Genomic DNA, 18,672 nt, shown 5'->3' with positions numbered 1-18,672 from the left:
GTAAATTTTGAATACAGTGTAAAATAAACCAGCTTAAGAAAATGCTTGTTACTCGTAAATTCAAGGCTGTGTTTTGGAATTGTCAGAGTGTACTTGTTTCTGGTGAGATAATCATGGTTCCTACCTTACAGACTTTTTTACCTGCTGCATGATCAACAAAACTGTTTGTAAAATATATATACATTTATTCACTGATTATTTACTTTCATTTGTACTGTTTTCTTTTATATTTTTATATTATACAATTTTTGCACCTGAAGACGGTTTTTCACCGAAATATAGTGCCTATGTTTTAAAAACACTTTGTTTCAATTGTACAGTAATATACTAAATATAATATATAAAGTCTCTAGGCATTAACTCTCAAAGTAAAAGCAAGTAAGTCTATTGACACTTTTATACACCTTTTAACCCCTTGTTTTGTTTATATATATATATATATATATATATATATATATATATATATATATATATATATATATATTTATATTATATATTATAAAGTCCCCCAAGTGTACCTCATATAAACACAACATAATATATAATCAATGGCTTTTAATTTAATAAGATTCAATAATGAGATATAAGGTTGAATAAAATTTATTTATGCCATTAATCGAAGATACATTGCAATAGCCACAAGTCAACATACAAGTAAAATAATGGCAATTAGTACCTGAGATAATTAAGTTATGTATGAAGTCAATTAGATTTCAAAGTCATAGTTCACAAATTCTTCTACAGAATAAATTTTTCATCTTTTAAACTTTTACAAATGCATTTCTTAAAATTAATTAAGTCAAATTAATTAAGTATTAAAAATTAACTTTTTAATAGTTTTAACTGTTGGTGAGTGTGGCTTTTCAAGGTACATGTCAATCTGACATGAGGCATGACTAGATTTGCTTTTGGACTGGTGTTATGCTATAAATATTGGATTGCTTTTCAGATTCAGCAATATTTCAACTTACATGGACTAAATTAATAAAAATATACATTTAAGGTAGAGTTAAAATTGTGTGCTTCTTAAAACTAGGTTCACAGGATTCTGTTGGAGCCAAGTTACAGTTAATTAATCTCAGTGCCTTTTTCTGCTATAAAACACTTTAAGGATAAGTGTTGCATTCCCTCACAATCCAACCCCATACATAATCACAGAATGGAATGGTCCATAATAAACAGTGACCAAGCCTTCAAGTACCGACAACAGTCTTAAGCTTTCCTAATAAATAAGTGACACAAGACAGCATTATAATTACTTGTGGTATATGAAATTCCCAGCTAAATTTATTATATATATATATATATATATATATATATATATATATATATATATATATTCTAAGAAGCTCTAAATTTTTTACCTCAAAGTCATTTACAAGATTATTATAAAAAATTAATTAACTCTGTTTATGATTCATTGATGACTAATTCATTACAGGCAAACCAATGTTTAGACTTGTTAAAAGACATTTTAAGTTGATTTTAAGTGCAAGGAAAGTCTTTAATGAAACATAGTAAGATAGTGTCATCTGCTTATAATACTGGGAAAGCAAAGAGTTAATAAAATTCACTAATAAACAGTATGAATAGGAAAGACCCAATGACCGATCCTTGTGGGATACCTGCTTTCGTATTTAAATCAGCTGAGGAACAATTGTTTATTCTGTTTTCTGTTACACAGGTATGATTTTACTAACTTAAGCTTGTTGCTTTTTAGACCATAGAATTCAAGCTTTCCACACAACAAAATTGTATGTGAAATACTATCAAATACCTAACAGAAATCAATTAGGCAGCCTTTGCCCATTAAGTTGTCCTCAAAAGAATTAATAATATAATCCACAATGGTTTCTACTGCCATGGTAGTAAAATGATTGGGCCTAAAGCTGTACTGGTGAAGATACAATAAGTGATTTTTGCTAAAGTAATTGTAAAGCTGAATGAACATGCAGGACTCAATAATCTTACTTAAGATAGGAACCACCCCAAGGCATTACCTTTCATGTGATATGATGTTGAAAGCCCTACTTTAGACCTAGATAGGCTAGTTTCCTTTTTAACAAGACTCCAAGTGGTTTTACATTTGATTTTAGTTTTTTTTTTTTATGAGAGAATCATTTGCTTATATCTTTGCATTCTTAACTGTATTATTATAATGCTTTTAAAATCTAGTTTTATCTTCGACTCATAGTGTCAATTTCCAAATGTCATACAATGCCAGCAATGCCTTACTTATGTTTTGCAATTCTCGTGTATACCAAGTAACATTAATTTTTTGTTTAGGTAAACCTACAGTATTTTAGCCTTTGGTTTCACAAAAATCTGTGGACATGAGAGATCAAAACAAGACATCAAAATATTTACAAACATTGAGAAACAGACATTTATATAAAATATGTCATACAAAACTGACCAATTAACATAAGATAATGTAAGATAATTCATCATGCCTGCTGCTTGAGGTTAAACATTTTTAATAACCCACTCTGTTTTCTAGTAGAATTTACTGCCAGTTGTTAGATTATAAATTTCACCCAAACACCTGCATGGTCTGACAGGAATATTAATCCAAGTGTGTATAGCGCAATAGTGTCGTAACGTGGTGGCAACTTTCGGAAGCTCATACCCACACACAGTATGGTAAAATCCACCACGGTGAAGTCCACCTCAAATCGGGTATATTCATGATCCCTGAACCGCCAGGAACATGAAAAAGCAGTACATTCAACCTGAGCTCCGGAGTATCGGACCTTACTGTGAAAACAGATCTCGCCGTTTGGGAGTGTATACATACTTAATATCTCACTCCGTGCTAAGGAAGAGAACACACACACATATGTTAACTGGACCTTATTTTAAATTTTGAGCTAATATCAAGCCTTTGGAGTTTATGATGAAGTGAAGTTGATACTTTATTCAGTCTCTCTGTTGTATCAAAATTATTGACCCAATGTCTAAACAAATTTTACTTATTTTGTTGCAGGAGAAGAGCACATTTACGTTATATTCCAGTTTGCAGGCTGGGTGCTGGAATCACATCCTGAAGATGGTCTGAAGATCTTCACTGAAGACACTGCAGAGGTGGAACATCTTCCACGGCCCAAAGTTCTCGATTATCTTCTCAGAACTCAGAAATCTCTAGTCATTCCTTACCTGGTACTGTATTCTCTATACCAGTATTTTCAATTATTTGTAGACAGAAAAATGAAACAATTATGTTTATTTTTAGGATTTGGTATACAGCGGAATTTACTCTGATACATTTTTGAATAAGTTGAATGTTTTTTTATAAAGCACTTATATGTTCACCGTTCAGAAAGCACTTTGATTTTGGGATGGGCTTATTTTAGTTTTAATAATTATGCAGAAGATAGTACATTCAGGTGTCTCATTTTAGCTGTCTTGTCTCTGCTTGCAATACTGCTGTATATTTTTTCAATGAGCACAATTTTTAGAAATTAGCTCATTTGTCCATAAGAACATTAAAAACGTTTTTTGTTTAAGAACAGGGACAATTTAACCAAAGAACAAATTTCCTAATGGCTTAAATCAGTTTTCATTAGATTCTTATAAAATTCTTTTTCTTTTTATGGTTATCGTGAAGACTTTTTTGCAAATATTGGTAAATTATGTGACCAAAATTTTTGTTCCATAATTTTCTTCATCCATTATTCCTTTATTTTTATATTATTCAGTTGATTCATTTTTAGTACATGTTTCTTAATATTGTAATGGCTGATAGAGATAAATAATATTCTAGGGATAAACCAAGTCATTTGAGTGAGGGATGATAAATTAAAGATAATGTATCATTGTCCCATGATGTTTGTTCAGACAGTAGTATACTGTTCATATGTTTGTCAAAAATGTTCATGCAAATCACTTTTAAAAGGATTAGAAACCGCTGAAGAATATGAGTAAGTACAGGAGCTGACACAGCCAATTCAATTGTTAAAAAATGATTTGTGTAGGAGCATGTGATCCACACGTGGAAGGACACCAACTCCATTTTCCACAACGTGCTGATTCACCAGTACAAGGAGAAGGTGCAAGCTTTGATGATGGCTAATGCGACTCAGCAAGAGCAGCAAGCAGCTCAGCACATGCGAGCCAAATTGCTGGCCTTCCTCGACAAGTCCGAACACTACATTCCAGAGACAGTACTGGTGCACTTCCCATTTGATTGTAAGCTGGCAGTACGGTTAAATTATTTTATTTTCTGATTATTTAGTTTTACAATAGGAAAAGTTTTCAATTTAATAGATCCAAACAGAGCTTTTTTTTGCTTGAGTTTAATACCCTTGGATTAACATTGCAGCACAAGAGTAATACCAGCTTGAGGACAGTGATCTAGGATACACAGAATGTCCAATGCAGTCAACATGTTAAAAGTCCTTCAATCTATAAAAAAGTGTTTAGAGTTAACAAACATAAATAATTTGTAGGAATAAACCGAATTAGTATGAATTCAGTATATTCAAAATTTCATCTGAAACTTGTTGCACGTAAAAATTTGTTATATCTGGAATCTTTCATTGAAGATGGTGAAAAGTCAAGTTTTAACATGAGAGGTTTGATAGGAGTTGATTGTAAAAACTGATTTTCTAAAACCATCCTTAATTTCAAACTCCTATTCAAAATTCAATTTTTAACTTAAAGTATTGGTGTTGCAATGTTTAAACAATGCACTCAGTTATATTTTGCTGTAATGAAATTGACGTGCATAAAAAGAATTTTATCTGGAATTAAATTAAACCTACATTACTGATAACAAAGTTCTTTAGAATCTACTGTTGACAATGATTGTCTGACTATCATTTGTAACAATCAATAGATAGTCTACCTGCTGATTTTTCTTGTCATCATTGTTTCATTCGTACGTATGAACAATATTTTTGTGTGATTTAGCAAACATTTAAAATGTTGTATTTTGTGCTGTGTATAATGCAGATTTATTTTATACTTGTACTTTGTTACATTGAAGTATGTACAATTCTTATGTTTAAAGTCAGATGTGGTGGAACCAAATACAGACTCTGAGTATAACTTTGGTGTGTAGACCTGATTTATCTGTAACTACAGTGACGTGGTAGCCTACAAAAAATATTAAATTTGACAAAAAAATTAATATACACTGGGTCAGCATGTATATTATTTTTTGTTATGTTAATTTATTGACCCACGTTGTGCTAACACCATTAATATAAATGTCATTTTGGTTTTTATTTTACAACTATAAAGTTAAAAACTAATGAATACACACATCATGTAATGTTTTTTTTTTCATACAAAGCAAATTTATAGAAATTATTTATGTATTCTTTTTAATAAGAGCAAAAAGTACTTAAAACATTTGAAGGAAAGTGTATGTACTTAAAGAGGTTGATAGTAAATTTAGAATATTTGATTATTGAAAAATATTCTATTCAGAAAAAAATTCTTTCAACTATTTTCTATACACAAAACCCAACAAAAACTAAAAAGTGCTGTTGACATCTCTAATATAGCATAACAGATTTTTTCTTTACCATAGCATCTGACTGTAAATACTTCAAAATTTTAGAGACTTCTAGATAAAACAAATGCGCTGTCAAAATTGGTAGTGGGAAATTATATTGAATGGAAAGAAATGAAAACAAAATTGTTAGCATAATTATAAATGTAAACTATATTTGGGAGATGATGAAACATATGTGATGTGGCAATTTTTTCTATTTTGAAATTGATTTGATCCAGATCCAAATTTAATAAGTCCTGAAATGCTAATACATTTTGAACTGTTTTATACTATTTAAAATCAATCAATACAGCTGGAAAGAAATTACATTTGTTGATTTAATAATGAAACAAAATATGGCTTTATAATCTGTTTACTAAACCCATTTTTCCATCAAATATCCTTAGATGTTTGTGTGAAATGTAATCAAAATTCATTTTTCTATGCAGGTCTGTTTGAAGAAAGAGCTATCATCCTAGGTAAACTAGGGCGTCACGAGCAGGCGTTGTCCATATATGTGTCAGTTCTGTCAGACATTCAGAGGGCTAGAGAATACTGTGACAAAGTCAACAAGCAAGGTGGACCTGGTGCTGAAGATGTGAGTAGAAAGCTCTATATATACATAGTCTAAAACCAAATTACATGTTCAGTTCATCTACAAACCGTATGATGACTCCCTAGTATCATGGTTTTCATTACCATTGTGCTATTAATTTAGAATTTAACTAAGGCAATCTTTCATTCCAATAACATTCACATTTTATTTGAAATACCAGCATATGCACAGTTTCAGTATCATTCATACTCATAGACAATAGACAATAGACAATAGACAATAGACAATAGACAATAGACAATAATCTTTATTTACGTATTCATTGAGAATAGTACATGCGTCAAAAATTTTTTTATTTTACAGTCAGTTTGTTAAAAGAAGAGCTGGTTGTCAAAAAATTCTTTTTCAGTGTAGAAAGGTCGGTCTTGTAGCCATGTTGTGAGCTGGATCTTGAGGCGTTGTGCTGGTTCTTTTTTGAGATCTTCGGGCAGATGGTTGTAGAGAAGTGCTCCTTTGTAACATGGTTTTTTCTCGTACAGACTTAGGTGATGTGGTGGCAGAGTAAAACTTGCAGCATTTCGTGTGTTGTGATGATGTATGTCTCTATGTCTGGTTTGGCTTGTTGAAATGGCATGGAGAATAGCATCACGGATGTAGAGTGCAGTTACTGTAAGAATCTTCAGCTCTTTGAAGGCATTTCTGCAGCTTTCTCGGTATCTAAGGCCTGCAAGACATCTTACAGCTCTTTTTTGTTGGATCAGTACTCTTTCGAGGTTGTTGTTGGAAGTTCCTCCCCATACCACCATGCCATATCTGAGGTGTGACTCGAATAAGGCATGGTAGGCTGTTCTTGCAGTTTCCTGGTCGCTTATTTGCATTATTCGCCTTATGACATAAATGCCGCAACTAAGTTTCTTGCAGAGATGGTCGGTGTGCTGCTTCCATGTAAGATGTGAATCCATAATGACTCCAAGGTACTTTGTATTCTGTTGTGCTTCTAGCCCAGGAAGTGTTATGTTTGTGTTTTTATTTTTGGTAGTGAAATTGATTTGGACAGTTTTTTTTTCGTTGAGCGCAAGTTCGTTGTGGGTGCAGTACTGTTTAGTCTTATTGAAAGTAGTGTTGGCGTTTCTGTTTAGAGTTTCTACCGATTTATTTTTTAGTGTGAGGACCGTGTCGTCTGCGTACATTGTGATTTGGCAGTGTTCCTGGAGATAGTCTGGGAGATCATTTGTGAGGAGGAGGAACAGGACCGGTCCCAGAACTGATCCCTGTGGCACTCCTCTTTGCACGGCAGTCATTTCAGAATGTATTTTATGAAGAGTGTTGTTCTCTACATGCTGAATTTCAACTAGTTGTTGTCTGTCAGTCAGATAGCTCTGGAACCATTTTCCCGCCATCCCCTCAATGCCCAGGGCTTCTAGTTTTTTGAGGAGTTGTTTGTGATTGAGGCAGTCGAACGCCTTACTGAAGTCCAGGAACAAGCCAGTTACTGCACAGCCATCTTCTAGTTGGTCAATTATGTACTCAGTGAGTTGTACTAAGGCCGTAGTAGTAGACCTGCCTTTGAGAAAACCGTGTTGCTGGTTTGTTAGAAGTGAATTTTGTTCTAGATGAGAAAGAAGTCTGTTGAGAACAATTTTTTCAAAAATTTTTGAGAATGTGGGGATGAGTGATATTGGTCTGTAACTTTTTGTGTCGGTGGTTGGCCCATTTTTATATTTTGGATAGACTTTGGAAATTTTTAGTTGTGCTGGGAAGGCACCTTGTAAAAGAGACTTGTTTATAACAGCTGTTAGTGGAATAGTGAGTTCTTCTTTGCAGGTTTTTACAAGTTTGGCTGATATTTCGTCAATTCCTGATGAAGTTTTAGGTTTTAGAGAGTCTATGGCTGTTTGTATATCTGTCTGGGTTGCAGGCTGGAGTTGAAGTTTGAAGTTAGTGATTGGGGGTGTCTCCTGGCTGCTATATTTTATGTTAATGTTGTTTGTCTGGAGTATCCTTTCAGCAGCTGTTGCAAAGTAACTATTGAGGCAGTTTGCTATTTTAGCAGGGTCCTGTAGTGTCTTGCCGTCTGCAATGAGTTTCCATTTGCTCACCTGGTTGGGTTTTACCTTCCTTTCATTGTTTATTACTTGCCATAAAGCTCTGGATTTGTTGTCGGCATTTGTAATGTAGTCAGATGTATGTGTTTTCTTTAGTGTTTTAAGCCTTTGGTCATAGTCTTTTTTCCTTGCTGCAGTTTCAGCTTTGTCCTCAGGTCGGCCTGTGCAGAGTTCTTTTTCCAGAGCTTCAATATATAGGCTTTTTAGTCTGGTACATTCGTCATCCCAGTATTTTCTTTGTTTGTGTCCCTTGTTTCTGGTTGTTTTAATAGGGCAGACTTCGTTCATTATTGTCTGTATTGTGTTATGAAAAATGTCATAGGCTTGATTGGCATCTTGTGTTAGGCAGACAGTATCCCAGTTTTGGTCCATTAGTCTGGTTTTAAAGAGCTGTAATGTGTTTTTGTTAATTATTCTTTTTCTTTCTATGGTTGTCTTTGGTTTGTCTAGTGATGGTAGCTGAAATGTGGCGATTTGAGCCGTGTGATCTGAGAGTCCAGATAATAGTATGGAGGTTTGAATGAGCTGGGGGTCGACGTTTGTGCAGATCCAGTCTATTGAGCTTTTTGATTCATGTGTGATTCTAGTGGGTGGTAGGTTTAGCCTAGTAAGGTCAAAGGAGGTTAAGAGTTCTTCAAGCTTATTGTTGTCAGAGTCATTTGCGTGTTTGTCGAGGTTGTTAATATTTATGTCACCCATGATGACAGTGGGCTTCTTTGTGCGAAGAGCATGTTCAAGTTGATCTGATAAAATTTCAATTGCTTGTTCTAGATTGGCTCTTGGGGGCCTATACACTCCTAGTACGCGGATGGTCTCTTTCTTTAGCTTTACTTCAAAAAGAGCAGTTTCGCATATTAGCTCAGACTCTTCGTTGCTTGCGCCAAGGAATTTTATATGCTTTTCCATGCCATTTTTTGCATACCCTGCCACTCCTCCTTTAATGTGAGTTTTCCGTGTGAAGCCACCTATTAGTGTGTAGCCATCCAGCCTTGTGTTCTCCAGGTTTTCTTGTGAGAGGCCATGTTCTGTGATAATTATAAGATCCGGTTGAGTGTCACTGAGAAAGTGTGATAGTCGATCAGTCTTTTTTGACAGCCAGTTTATGTTTTGGTGGGCGAGGGTGAGTTTGAGTCCCTTGTCGGTTGGTTTAGTTTTTCTGGGTTTCGAGTTTTTTTTATTTTCTTGTAGAGGGAGTTCCAGAACGTCAGTGGTTTTTTCTTCAGCTGTAATTTGTGTTTTTCTTTGGGAATTTTGATTTTGGCTAAAAAATTATTTTGGACTCTATCTTCCTTAGGTGGGGGTGAGTTTTCAGCTTCCTTGTCTATAGTGCAATTTAAGAGCTGTTGAGAGTTGAGAGAGTTTGCTTTTCGTATCCAGTTACTAAGTGTATCGTCTGTGTTTGGTGAAATATACAGAAAGGATCTTGTGTGTCTTGTTACACCCACAAGGCAGTGGGGGGTAGAGTTGTAGATGTCTTCAGGTTTACTCATATACTCATAGAATGATATATATTCATTGTATGAGTCCGGAACCAAACCCGCCTTGCCCAATCTAGAAACAGACCCCACCAAGAACCAAATCTGATCATTTCTTTCATAACATTTAACCAAGGCCTACAACAACTAAATTCTATATTAAAAGATGGCTTCAAATTTTACGAATCTCTTTTAATACAAAGGATTTCTTAACATCTGCTCCCACTGCCACTTTCAAACAACCCCCTAATCTAAAAAATCTATTTTTCAATCCTAAAATCCCTGATTTTAACACAACGAATAGTAAAAACAATCTCAATACAACCCAAAGTTTATTCCCGTGCATTAACGAAAAATGCAAAACATATTCCACAAACCAGCTTACTGACACCTGCACATGCTCATCAACAAAGGAGGTTTTTTTTAATATAAGGATACCACACCTGCTCTACAGAAAATCCCATTTACCTACTTCAATGCCAATATTGTCCTGTACAATATATGGGTCTCACAACCAATAAATAAGAACAAGAATGATTGGGCACAGACAAATGTCAAAGTAGGCTACAAAGACAAACCAGTCCCCCAATATGCTGCAAGCCACAACATGACAGATTTCAATAATTGTTTTAAATCCACAATAGTAAAATCTTCACCAATAGACTGCAATTCCTCACAGTTAAGTAGATGGGAACTAGCAAACCAATGGGTAAAAAATCAAGAAATGCTCCAAACCTAAACCTGACATAAGTCACTCCCTTTTTTCCCTGCAGCAAGCTAAATGTTTCATAGATACTTAATATAGTACTCATACATTGTCCACAGTTATACAGTGATAACTGTCTAGAATAAAAGTAAATAATTCAATTGGCAACCCTGTTTCCCACAGTGACTCGGCAATACAAAATGAACAGACAATTAAAATACTCTCTACTGGTTGAAAAAGATTGTAGTTCAATCTAACATTTCTAATTTCGTGATAAATGTGTACTTTTATGTGTTCTTTCATTCACCGGACCCTAGAAGGTAGTTTTCGAGGTAAGCCTGCTGATTTTCATTCAACTAGTAATTATATTCATTGTATGCGAAGAGACATTTTGATTTTGATCTTTTGAAGGAAGTAACAGAGAAACAAAATTTTTAAGGAACTTTTAACATTAAAAAAATTGTCTAGTTACAAAATGTACTTGATGTTATTGGGTATTTACAGTATCAGAGGCACTTGTAAATACAATGTCTTATAATGAAATATCACTTGTTCCAAACTGAGAGACTGCTCCTGTATTATTATTCTACAGAGTAGGTTTTGAGTAACTGCAACAAATCCACAGTAGTGCTGTTTAATTGCTTCTATAGTCTGGCAGTCAGCTAAGGAACAATAATGAGAGGTGAAGTTTTACTTGGATGTTAGAAACAGAACGTTACTGTTTTCTAGCATTAAATTGCTTTTTTGAAGTTGCTACTGCAATTTTTTTAAATTTTATATTTTGATTGTGGTTCAGTCAGTATGGCAGGAATTACTTGTAATAATAATAATAACGAGGTTTTATCTATTTTTAATTTGTCCAGATGGTTGTGAGTTAGGCTTTTGGCAGTGTGTAACATTTCTGAGGATGGTGGTGATTGGGATGTGGACTCAATTTACCAACCACGACCTAATAAGAATAAGAATAAGAATAAGAATTTTATTCTGCCAGAAAATATTCCACACAAATACATTGGCACGTCAATACAATGTTACAACTTTTGTAATACAATGAATATTCTAAAAGTCTTGTTTTGTCCACACTGTTGATATGTACTCTTCCACTGAATAGAATAATCTTTTACATAGAAAATAATTTAGTTTAGCTTTAAATTCCATATCACTTAGCTTCCTTATATCTAATGGTAACTTATTGTATAGTCTAATAGCCATCATCATTGGGCTTTTGTCGGTTTTAGCTAGTCTAGTTTGAGGTAAGTTGCTATTGTTACGACTTCTTGTTTCATAATTGTGAACATTTTTCCTTAGGTTTACTTTTTCTAAATTAGCTCGGAGGTAAAGTAGGCATTGTTGTATATGTAAAGAAAATAATGTCAAAATTCTAAAACGTTAAAAAGTTCTCTGCAACTATGATATTTATTGACTCCTGCCAATATTCTGACAACTTTTTTTTGGATGATGAATACTTCATTTGCGTAAGGAGAAGAGCCCCAAACAATCAAACCATAATTTAAGTAACAGTGAAAAAGTCCGAAATAAGATTGTATAAGAGCTTTCTCGTCAAGTTCACCACATAAACGTTTAATTGCAAAAACACTTTTACTTAGTTTACTTTTAACCCCTACAATTTGCTGATACCAATTTAAATTAGGATCAAAAGTCAAACCTAAAAATTTTGGAAATATATCTTTTTGTGTCTCATTAGGATCTTCTCTGAGACTAAATATTACAGTAGTTGTCTTATCATTATTTAGAATCAAGTTGTTGGCAGTGAGCCAGTTCTATACAAGATTAATATTCAATTTGTAGTCTTCTAAGAGTTTGTTATAATCTTTATTTGTAGTTACTATAGTGGTATCATCAGCATATAAAACAATATTTGCAGGTACATTTACACTCAAATCATTCACTGCAATTAAAAACAGCAAAGGCCCCAAAACAGAGCCCTGTGGGACTCCACAGGTTATTGGTTTACACAGAGATATATCTTTTTCTACTACTACATATTGAGATCTATTCTTTAAGTAAGAGCTAAGTACATCTAAAGCTATCCCCTTAATATGAAGAATCAGTAGATTCTGACGACCAGTAGAATCTACATCTATATAGAATATCTCTATCTCTACTCAACACAACCTACAAAATATTATCCAAGCTAATATTGAATAGACTCAAAGAGTATGCGGATAGAAATTGAAGATCATCAAGCAGGCTTCATGAAAGAAAGATCTACAATAGACCAGATATTTATAATGAAAGAGCTAGCTTCTAAATACTACGAATACAATAAGGATCTGTATATAATATTTATAGACTTTAAAAAAGCATATGATAGTATCTCTAGAAGATAAGATAAGATAAGATAAGATTTTTATTGATCATTAGACAATACATGCAATAGATCACGTCAGAATACTTATACTAACAGTAAAATTAACAATTTAAATTAAACACTCATTATAGAAGACACAATAGATTTTACATTAATTTAATACAATAATGTTAGTGAGACAAAGGTGTACTATTTAGCAGACAATACACTAAAAAACTATCTCACTGATGTCAGATGAATAAAACTCTGATAAGTCATAAAACGGCCTCTCTACCAGCCACTTATAAATAACAGTTTTAAATTTATTGAATGTAACACTCTGAGCATTCAGTGGTAGTTTATTGAATAGATCTATTCCAACGGCCTCATATGAAGTTTGAATTTTTGAAAGTCTTGTGAAAGGTTTGTTGATCAGGTTAGCGCCTCGGGTATTGTGAATATGCATGTGCTTATTCAGTGTCAGGTTTTGAAAATTATTTTTGACATGGATCAAGCAGTAAAAAATGTAAAGATTTATAACTGTCAAAATGGCTTCTTTTTTAAAAATCGGCTTACAATGATCTTTGAAATTAGCCTCCGCTATAACTCTCATGGCTTTTTTCTGAGTCAATAAAATTTTATCAATACCAGATGCATTGCCCCACAAGAGCAGACCATAACTAATGATGCTCTGAAACAGTGCAAAGTAAACCATTCTTAGCGTATCTTTGGAAACATAAAGTTTTAGTTTTCGCAATAAATATACCACCCTGCTCACTTTTTTATGAACATAACCAACATGTATGTGCCAAGACAGCGTAGGATCTAGAAAAATTCCTAATAGTTTTACACTCTCAATTGTCGTTTCATTCAAAATTGCTCTATTAAGAGTAAATACCAAGTGTTGGGTCTTCTCTGTGTTCATAAATAACATATTGGCTTTATACCAGTTATCGGCTTGATTTAAAATAATTTTAAAATCATTAAAAATTAAGTCTAATGAAGGTTGAGTTGTAAAAAAAGTAACGTCATCAGCAAACATAACCGATCTGAAATTGACATTAACATCTAAATCATTAACTAAGACTAAAAACAAAAGTGGGCCCAGAACAGATCCCTGTGGTACCCCATGACAAACCTCAGCATAATTAGAGTAGGTATTATTGCTGAATACTGTTTGAAAACGATTACTGAGATAGGAATTAAAAAGGGAATTTTCAATACCAGTTATTCCATAATACTCCAACTTCTTCAACAAAATTCCCCGGTCGACGCAGTCAAACGCCCTAGAAATATCACATAATGTGGCTCCTGTAGGCAAACCTAGTTCAAACTTGGAAAGTATGTGGGACACAAGTCCCTCGACCGCGTCGATCGTGGACATTCCACACCTAAATCCGAACTGACTCTTACTGAAAAGACTGTTAATTTCGAAAAAAGAAGTTAATTGAGTTTTCAGGACTTTTTTGAACACTTTGGAAAAACAGGGGACCAGAGAGATCGCTCTGTAGCTGTTTATTTCACCGTAGTTACCTTTCTTAAAAATAGGTACTACCTTAGACATTTTTAACTTAGCGGGAAAACTTCCCTCCAGTAGACAAGCATTTATACATTTAGCCAGTGGATGAGCTATTGCATCGATTACACCTTTCACAATTACTGACGATATGCCATATACGTCACAGCTTCCCGAGGATTTAAACCCCGAAACCAAACGACTCACTTCACCACCAGTCACTGGATGCCAATTGAAGAGCCGGGAATGGGCTGCCGGGGTACTGCGTTGCAGCAGATCGACAGCAGAAGATGATGGAAGAGAGAGGCTCTGTCGAATCTCGTCCACAACACTGATGCAGTACTTACTGAAGTCCTCAGCATCGGGTTGCACATGATGTGATGGTCTATCTCTGCCGGTTTCCCGATTCACAATAGTCCAAGCAGCCTTACACTTGTTATCCGCTGTATTAATGAATTCTTCATTTGACTCCCTTCTCGCAACTTGTAAAGCTTGTCTGTAGGTCCTCTTGGCTGCTTTATATGCTTCTATGTCAGCATTTTGTCCAGATAGACGCGAACGATAAAGCAGTGCCATGACACGGTCTTTCATGAGTTTTAGATGAGGAGAATACCATGAGTTGCGCTTTCGTCTGGGCTTAAAAGTTTTTCGCTTGACTGGTAGATGGACATTCATCCAACAGATAAAGATATCGTGAAATTTATCATACATAGCCTCAGATTCCAAACCACTAAGAGCAGAGTCCCAATCTATTAAACTTAAGGTGCGTGAAAAATCGGCCAACAGAGTTTGGGAAGTCAGTCGATATTCAATGGAACGATTTTCATCTGTTGAGTTCCGATTTCCAACAGACTCCGTGTTCAATTTTGAGTATGCCTCAGTTATCTCCATACTCAGAAAACTGTGATCCGATATGGACCAGTCATGAACTTCTACTTTGTAAGAAGAAGGATCCAGGTTGGTAGCAATGTTGTCGATGCAAGCTTTGCCTCTGGTAGGTTTAAAATTAGTGCAGTATAATCCTGCAGACCGTAGTACATTGTGCCAACTAGAAGCAATGTTCCCAGAACTATGAACTTCAATGTTGAAATCGCCGGTCAATACCAGGTCACAACCAAAATGAACAAAGAAATCTAGAAGCAAGTCAAGTTGTTCAAGGAATATTTTGTCATTACTACCACTTGGCTTGTAGATAGATACAATTATCATTTTATGGTTCAATAGTTTAATCGCACAGACTTCAAAATTCTTCTCAATACAGAATTGCTTCACATTAATTACACGAAAGCTAACAGAGTCTTTAACATAAATAGCAGCACTACCATGTGTTGCGTGCTCTCTGACAAAAATTGACGCTAGGGTGAAACCACAAAAATTATATAACTCATAATTATTTAAGTCTAGCCAATGTTCCACGAAGCAAAAAACGGAGAAGCTGTCATACGAGCAAAGCATTTCAATGTCTAACACTTTGTTCGTGAGACATTGCACGTTACCGTATAAGATCCTTAGAGTAGAATGCTGGCCATTAGGATCAGGAGTACCCATGTCCGAAAAGTTGAGAGGCAAAGGGTCCTTAGGAGACCCTGCACTATATCCAGTATGAGGAGTAAAAGTATTTATGGGAAGTAGATTTAAATTATTAGTGCTGTTTTTATCGCATAGAGACTTATTTAAGTTTCTCCACTGGCTGGAATCGGATGGGACAAAAAAGGTTCCCCTGCAGTCAGAAGAGATTCAGGCGTGAGCGAATAACTTGAACAGACTAAAGATATAGGAGACGATGGAACAACAGGTTGATGTTGATGAAGCAATGCAACGTCATTACGACCAGGCAGAGGCGGGAAATCGGTCAAACTTGAGAATGACGAATCGCCAGTCTGGAGGCCAGAAGGACCAGACACTGACAGTAAAACTGGATCAGGAGCCCTGGATGGTGTTGTTGCCTTATTTCTTTTCTGTACTGCCCATTTTTCAATAATATGAAATATATCGTTGGCTATGTTCTTTTTACCTGCGTGATTAAAATGCATGCCTCGGAATAAGTGACGGTGTTTGGAACCCAAGTTCAATAGCTTCATGTTTGGGAAATTAATTGCTAGTTCCTTAAAATGTTTGTTGACTGTTCTTATATTGATATTTTCTCTACAATAAGGACTAAGGTCAAATCTTGTGGGGACTGTAGAGACGAGGAAATTCACTTTGGGGAAGGATTCCAACATAGTTTCGTATGCCTCAACGACTCGTCGAATATTTTTGTCGGGCCGGTCCATGTTGTTAGTCCCAGCAATGCAAATCAAAAATTCGTTTTCCTTTATGTATTCCTTGTCGGCACTGACCGATTTTGACAATTTCTTCAATGGGGGCACCTGGTAGAACTGAACTAGGTTTTAGTAAAGTTGTTTTAGAATTGAACTTTTTATCAAGAAGTTGATTTAGACCTCTCCCGTGGCTATCACTGTACAATGATACAGATATATTAAAATTTCTCTTCTGCTTTATATTTCGCCGTCTTTTAATGGTCTGCAACAAACAACGTTTTTCCAAATTTTCATCGTTACCTACCACTTTTGGAGACATACTTTCATGACGTTCAGATATATTAGCGAGAGGGAGGTATTTGTTAGATGTGGGTACAGGAGGCACTGGCGTTACCTGAACAACAGAATCGAGGAACGGCGTTTTGTTCATCATTCTATCAAATTCATCATTATTCTTGTTTAGGGTTTCAATCCTAACGTTTAAACAGTTGATATTGTCATTCAAAGAAACTATTATGTCTTGGTTGGTTTTATTTTCTAATGAGAGGATAGATAGTTCGGATTTAAGTAGTCTTAAAGTAGTCTAGAAGTAGTCTATGGAACATTTTGAAAAGGTTTAGTATCCCAAATAAACTGATAAGTCTAGCAAGACTCTGTGTAAGCAGCTCCAAAGGAAAAGTACAGGTGGGAAAGGAGTACACAAACTTGTTTAATATAAATACAGGAGTGAGGCAAGGTGATGGAATATCACCAATTCTATTCAACTTTGCTCTGGAAGAAGCACTAAAAAAGATAAAGGGGATGCCTGAAGGAGTAAAATTGGGAGATAAATTCAATATCCTGGCATTTGCAGATGATGTAGCCATTCTAGCTGAGAGAAAGAGGGACTTAAACAGACTAGTAGAAGCCTTTTTAGTTGAGGCTGCAAAAGTAGGATTACAAGTAAACGAAGACAAGACGCACTACATGAAAATAAGCAGAAGAATGGAACAGGAAGGAGAAAAGCTAGAAGTACTCAACCATAATTTCAAGGCTACAAAGGAATTTAAGTATTTAGGAGTGACGATAACACATGACAATAGAGAGAAGAAGTTGAAGTCCAATGTAGATTAGCAGCAGCAGATAGAACATACTAGAGCCTTGCAAAACTTCTCAAAAGCAGTTTGCAGATCAGGAAGAACAGAGAATTAAGAGAAATATACCAAGATCCCGATGTGATTGCACTGATCAGGAGTGAAAGAATGAGATGGATGGGCCATGTTGCCCGTAGGGGAGAAGATAAAATGATAAAGAAGGTGTGGCGAGGGGAACCAGAGGGAGTGAGGCCATTGGGCAGACCTAGGATGCGATGGAGAGATCAGGTGGAGAAGGATTTAAGAACGATTGGCGCTACACTGGAAGTGGCTCAAGATAGAGGAAGTTGGAGAGACATTGTTGGCGAGGTCAAAAATCATCTGTGTTTCGAGTGGCCACAGGAGTAAGAGTAAGAGTAAGTAAGTAGAATCTCCTGGCAGTAGCCTATAATAACTGATGAAAACTTGGCAGTAAAGGGTCAAGTTATTTAAAAAAAGTTAGTCTGTAGGTGATAAATCAGGACTTTCGAGTGTAGACTCAATGATTTTCATGCAAACTTGTTGAGTTGTATGTTGTTGTTCATTTGGCCTTTTAGCTCCCAGGAAGTCATGAAGCAAACAAAGGTGTATGAGAGTAGCCCCTGCCTAAGCTTTGATAAGGTTTCACAATATCTCTCAAAATGTATTGTCATTCATTAAACCATTCTACTTATAAAAAAAAAAAAATACTTGTTATGCTTCAGCGAGTGTTATGGATATTTTTTGTGTTTGTAAATAGAGTGAGGAAATAGTGTTTACAATAACTGTAGCTATCAATAATTAACACAGCACCATAATATATTGAGTAATCAAACTAGTAACATGTACAGAAAACAAAAACAGTGGGAAGAGAGGGTGGAGTGAGAGTAGCGCACCTTAAGTGGACATTGTGTAAACACAACTTGTGATCAGGACTTTCTTAAAAAAACAATGATCATTGAAACAATGTAATCTTTGTAACCACATAATAAGGTTTGTGCTGTCACATGACAGGTGTACGTGTTGCTGATGAGACTGCTGATTAGTCCTCCAGACAACTGGCTGGTGGGGATCACCCCCTCTGCCCCCCTCGAGCCAGACCTCGAGACAGCTCTCTCACTGTTGGAGGGGAATGCAGAACGCATTCCTCC

General features: G+C 35.2%; 1 protein-coding gene across 1 annotated transcript in view; it reads left to right on the top strand.

Moving 5' to 3' along the window:
- The window catches only part of LOC124373488 (vam6/Vps39-like protein), a gene marked incomplete at its 3' end in the record, with an annotated part of 38,144 nt that extends 19,477 nt beyond the window's left edge, over positions 1–18,667 (top strand). The window contains exons 8-11 of the mRNA XM_046831854.1: positions 2,987–3,159; positions 3,975–4,188; positions 5,950–6,098; positions 18,536–18,667. Of these exons, the coding sequence (XP_046687810.1) occupies positions 2,987–3,159; positions 3,975–4,188; positions 5,950–6,098; positions 18,536–18,667 (668 nt within the window). The remainder of the gene's footprint in view (positions 1–2,986; positions 3,160–3,974; positions 4,189–5,949; positions 6,099–18,535) is intronic.
- Between the last annotated feature and the right edge of the window lie 5 nt (positions 18,668–18,672).

Source organism: Homalodisca vitripennis, unplaced genomic scaffold (assembly GCF_021130785.1).
Source record: "Homalodisca vitripennis isolate AUS2020 unplaced genomic scaffold, UT_GWSS_2.1 ScUCBcl_5707;HRSCAF=12568, whole genome shotgun sequence".
NCBI classification, from domain to species: Eukaryota; Metazoa; Arthropoda; class Insecta; order Hemiptera; family Cicadellidae; genus Homalodisca; species Homalodisca vitripennis.
This window is presented reverse-complemented; position numbering and strand designations above follow the sequence as displayed.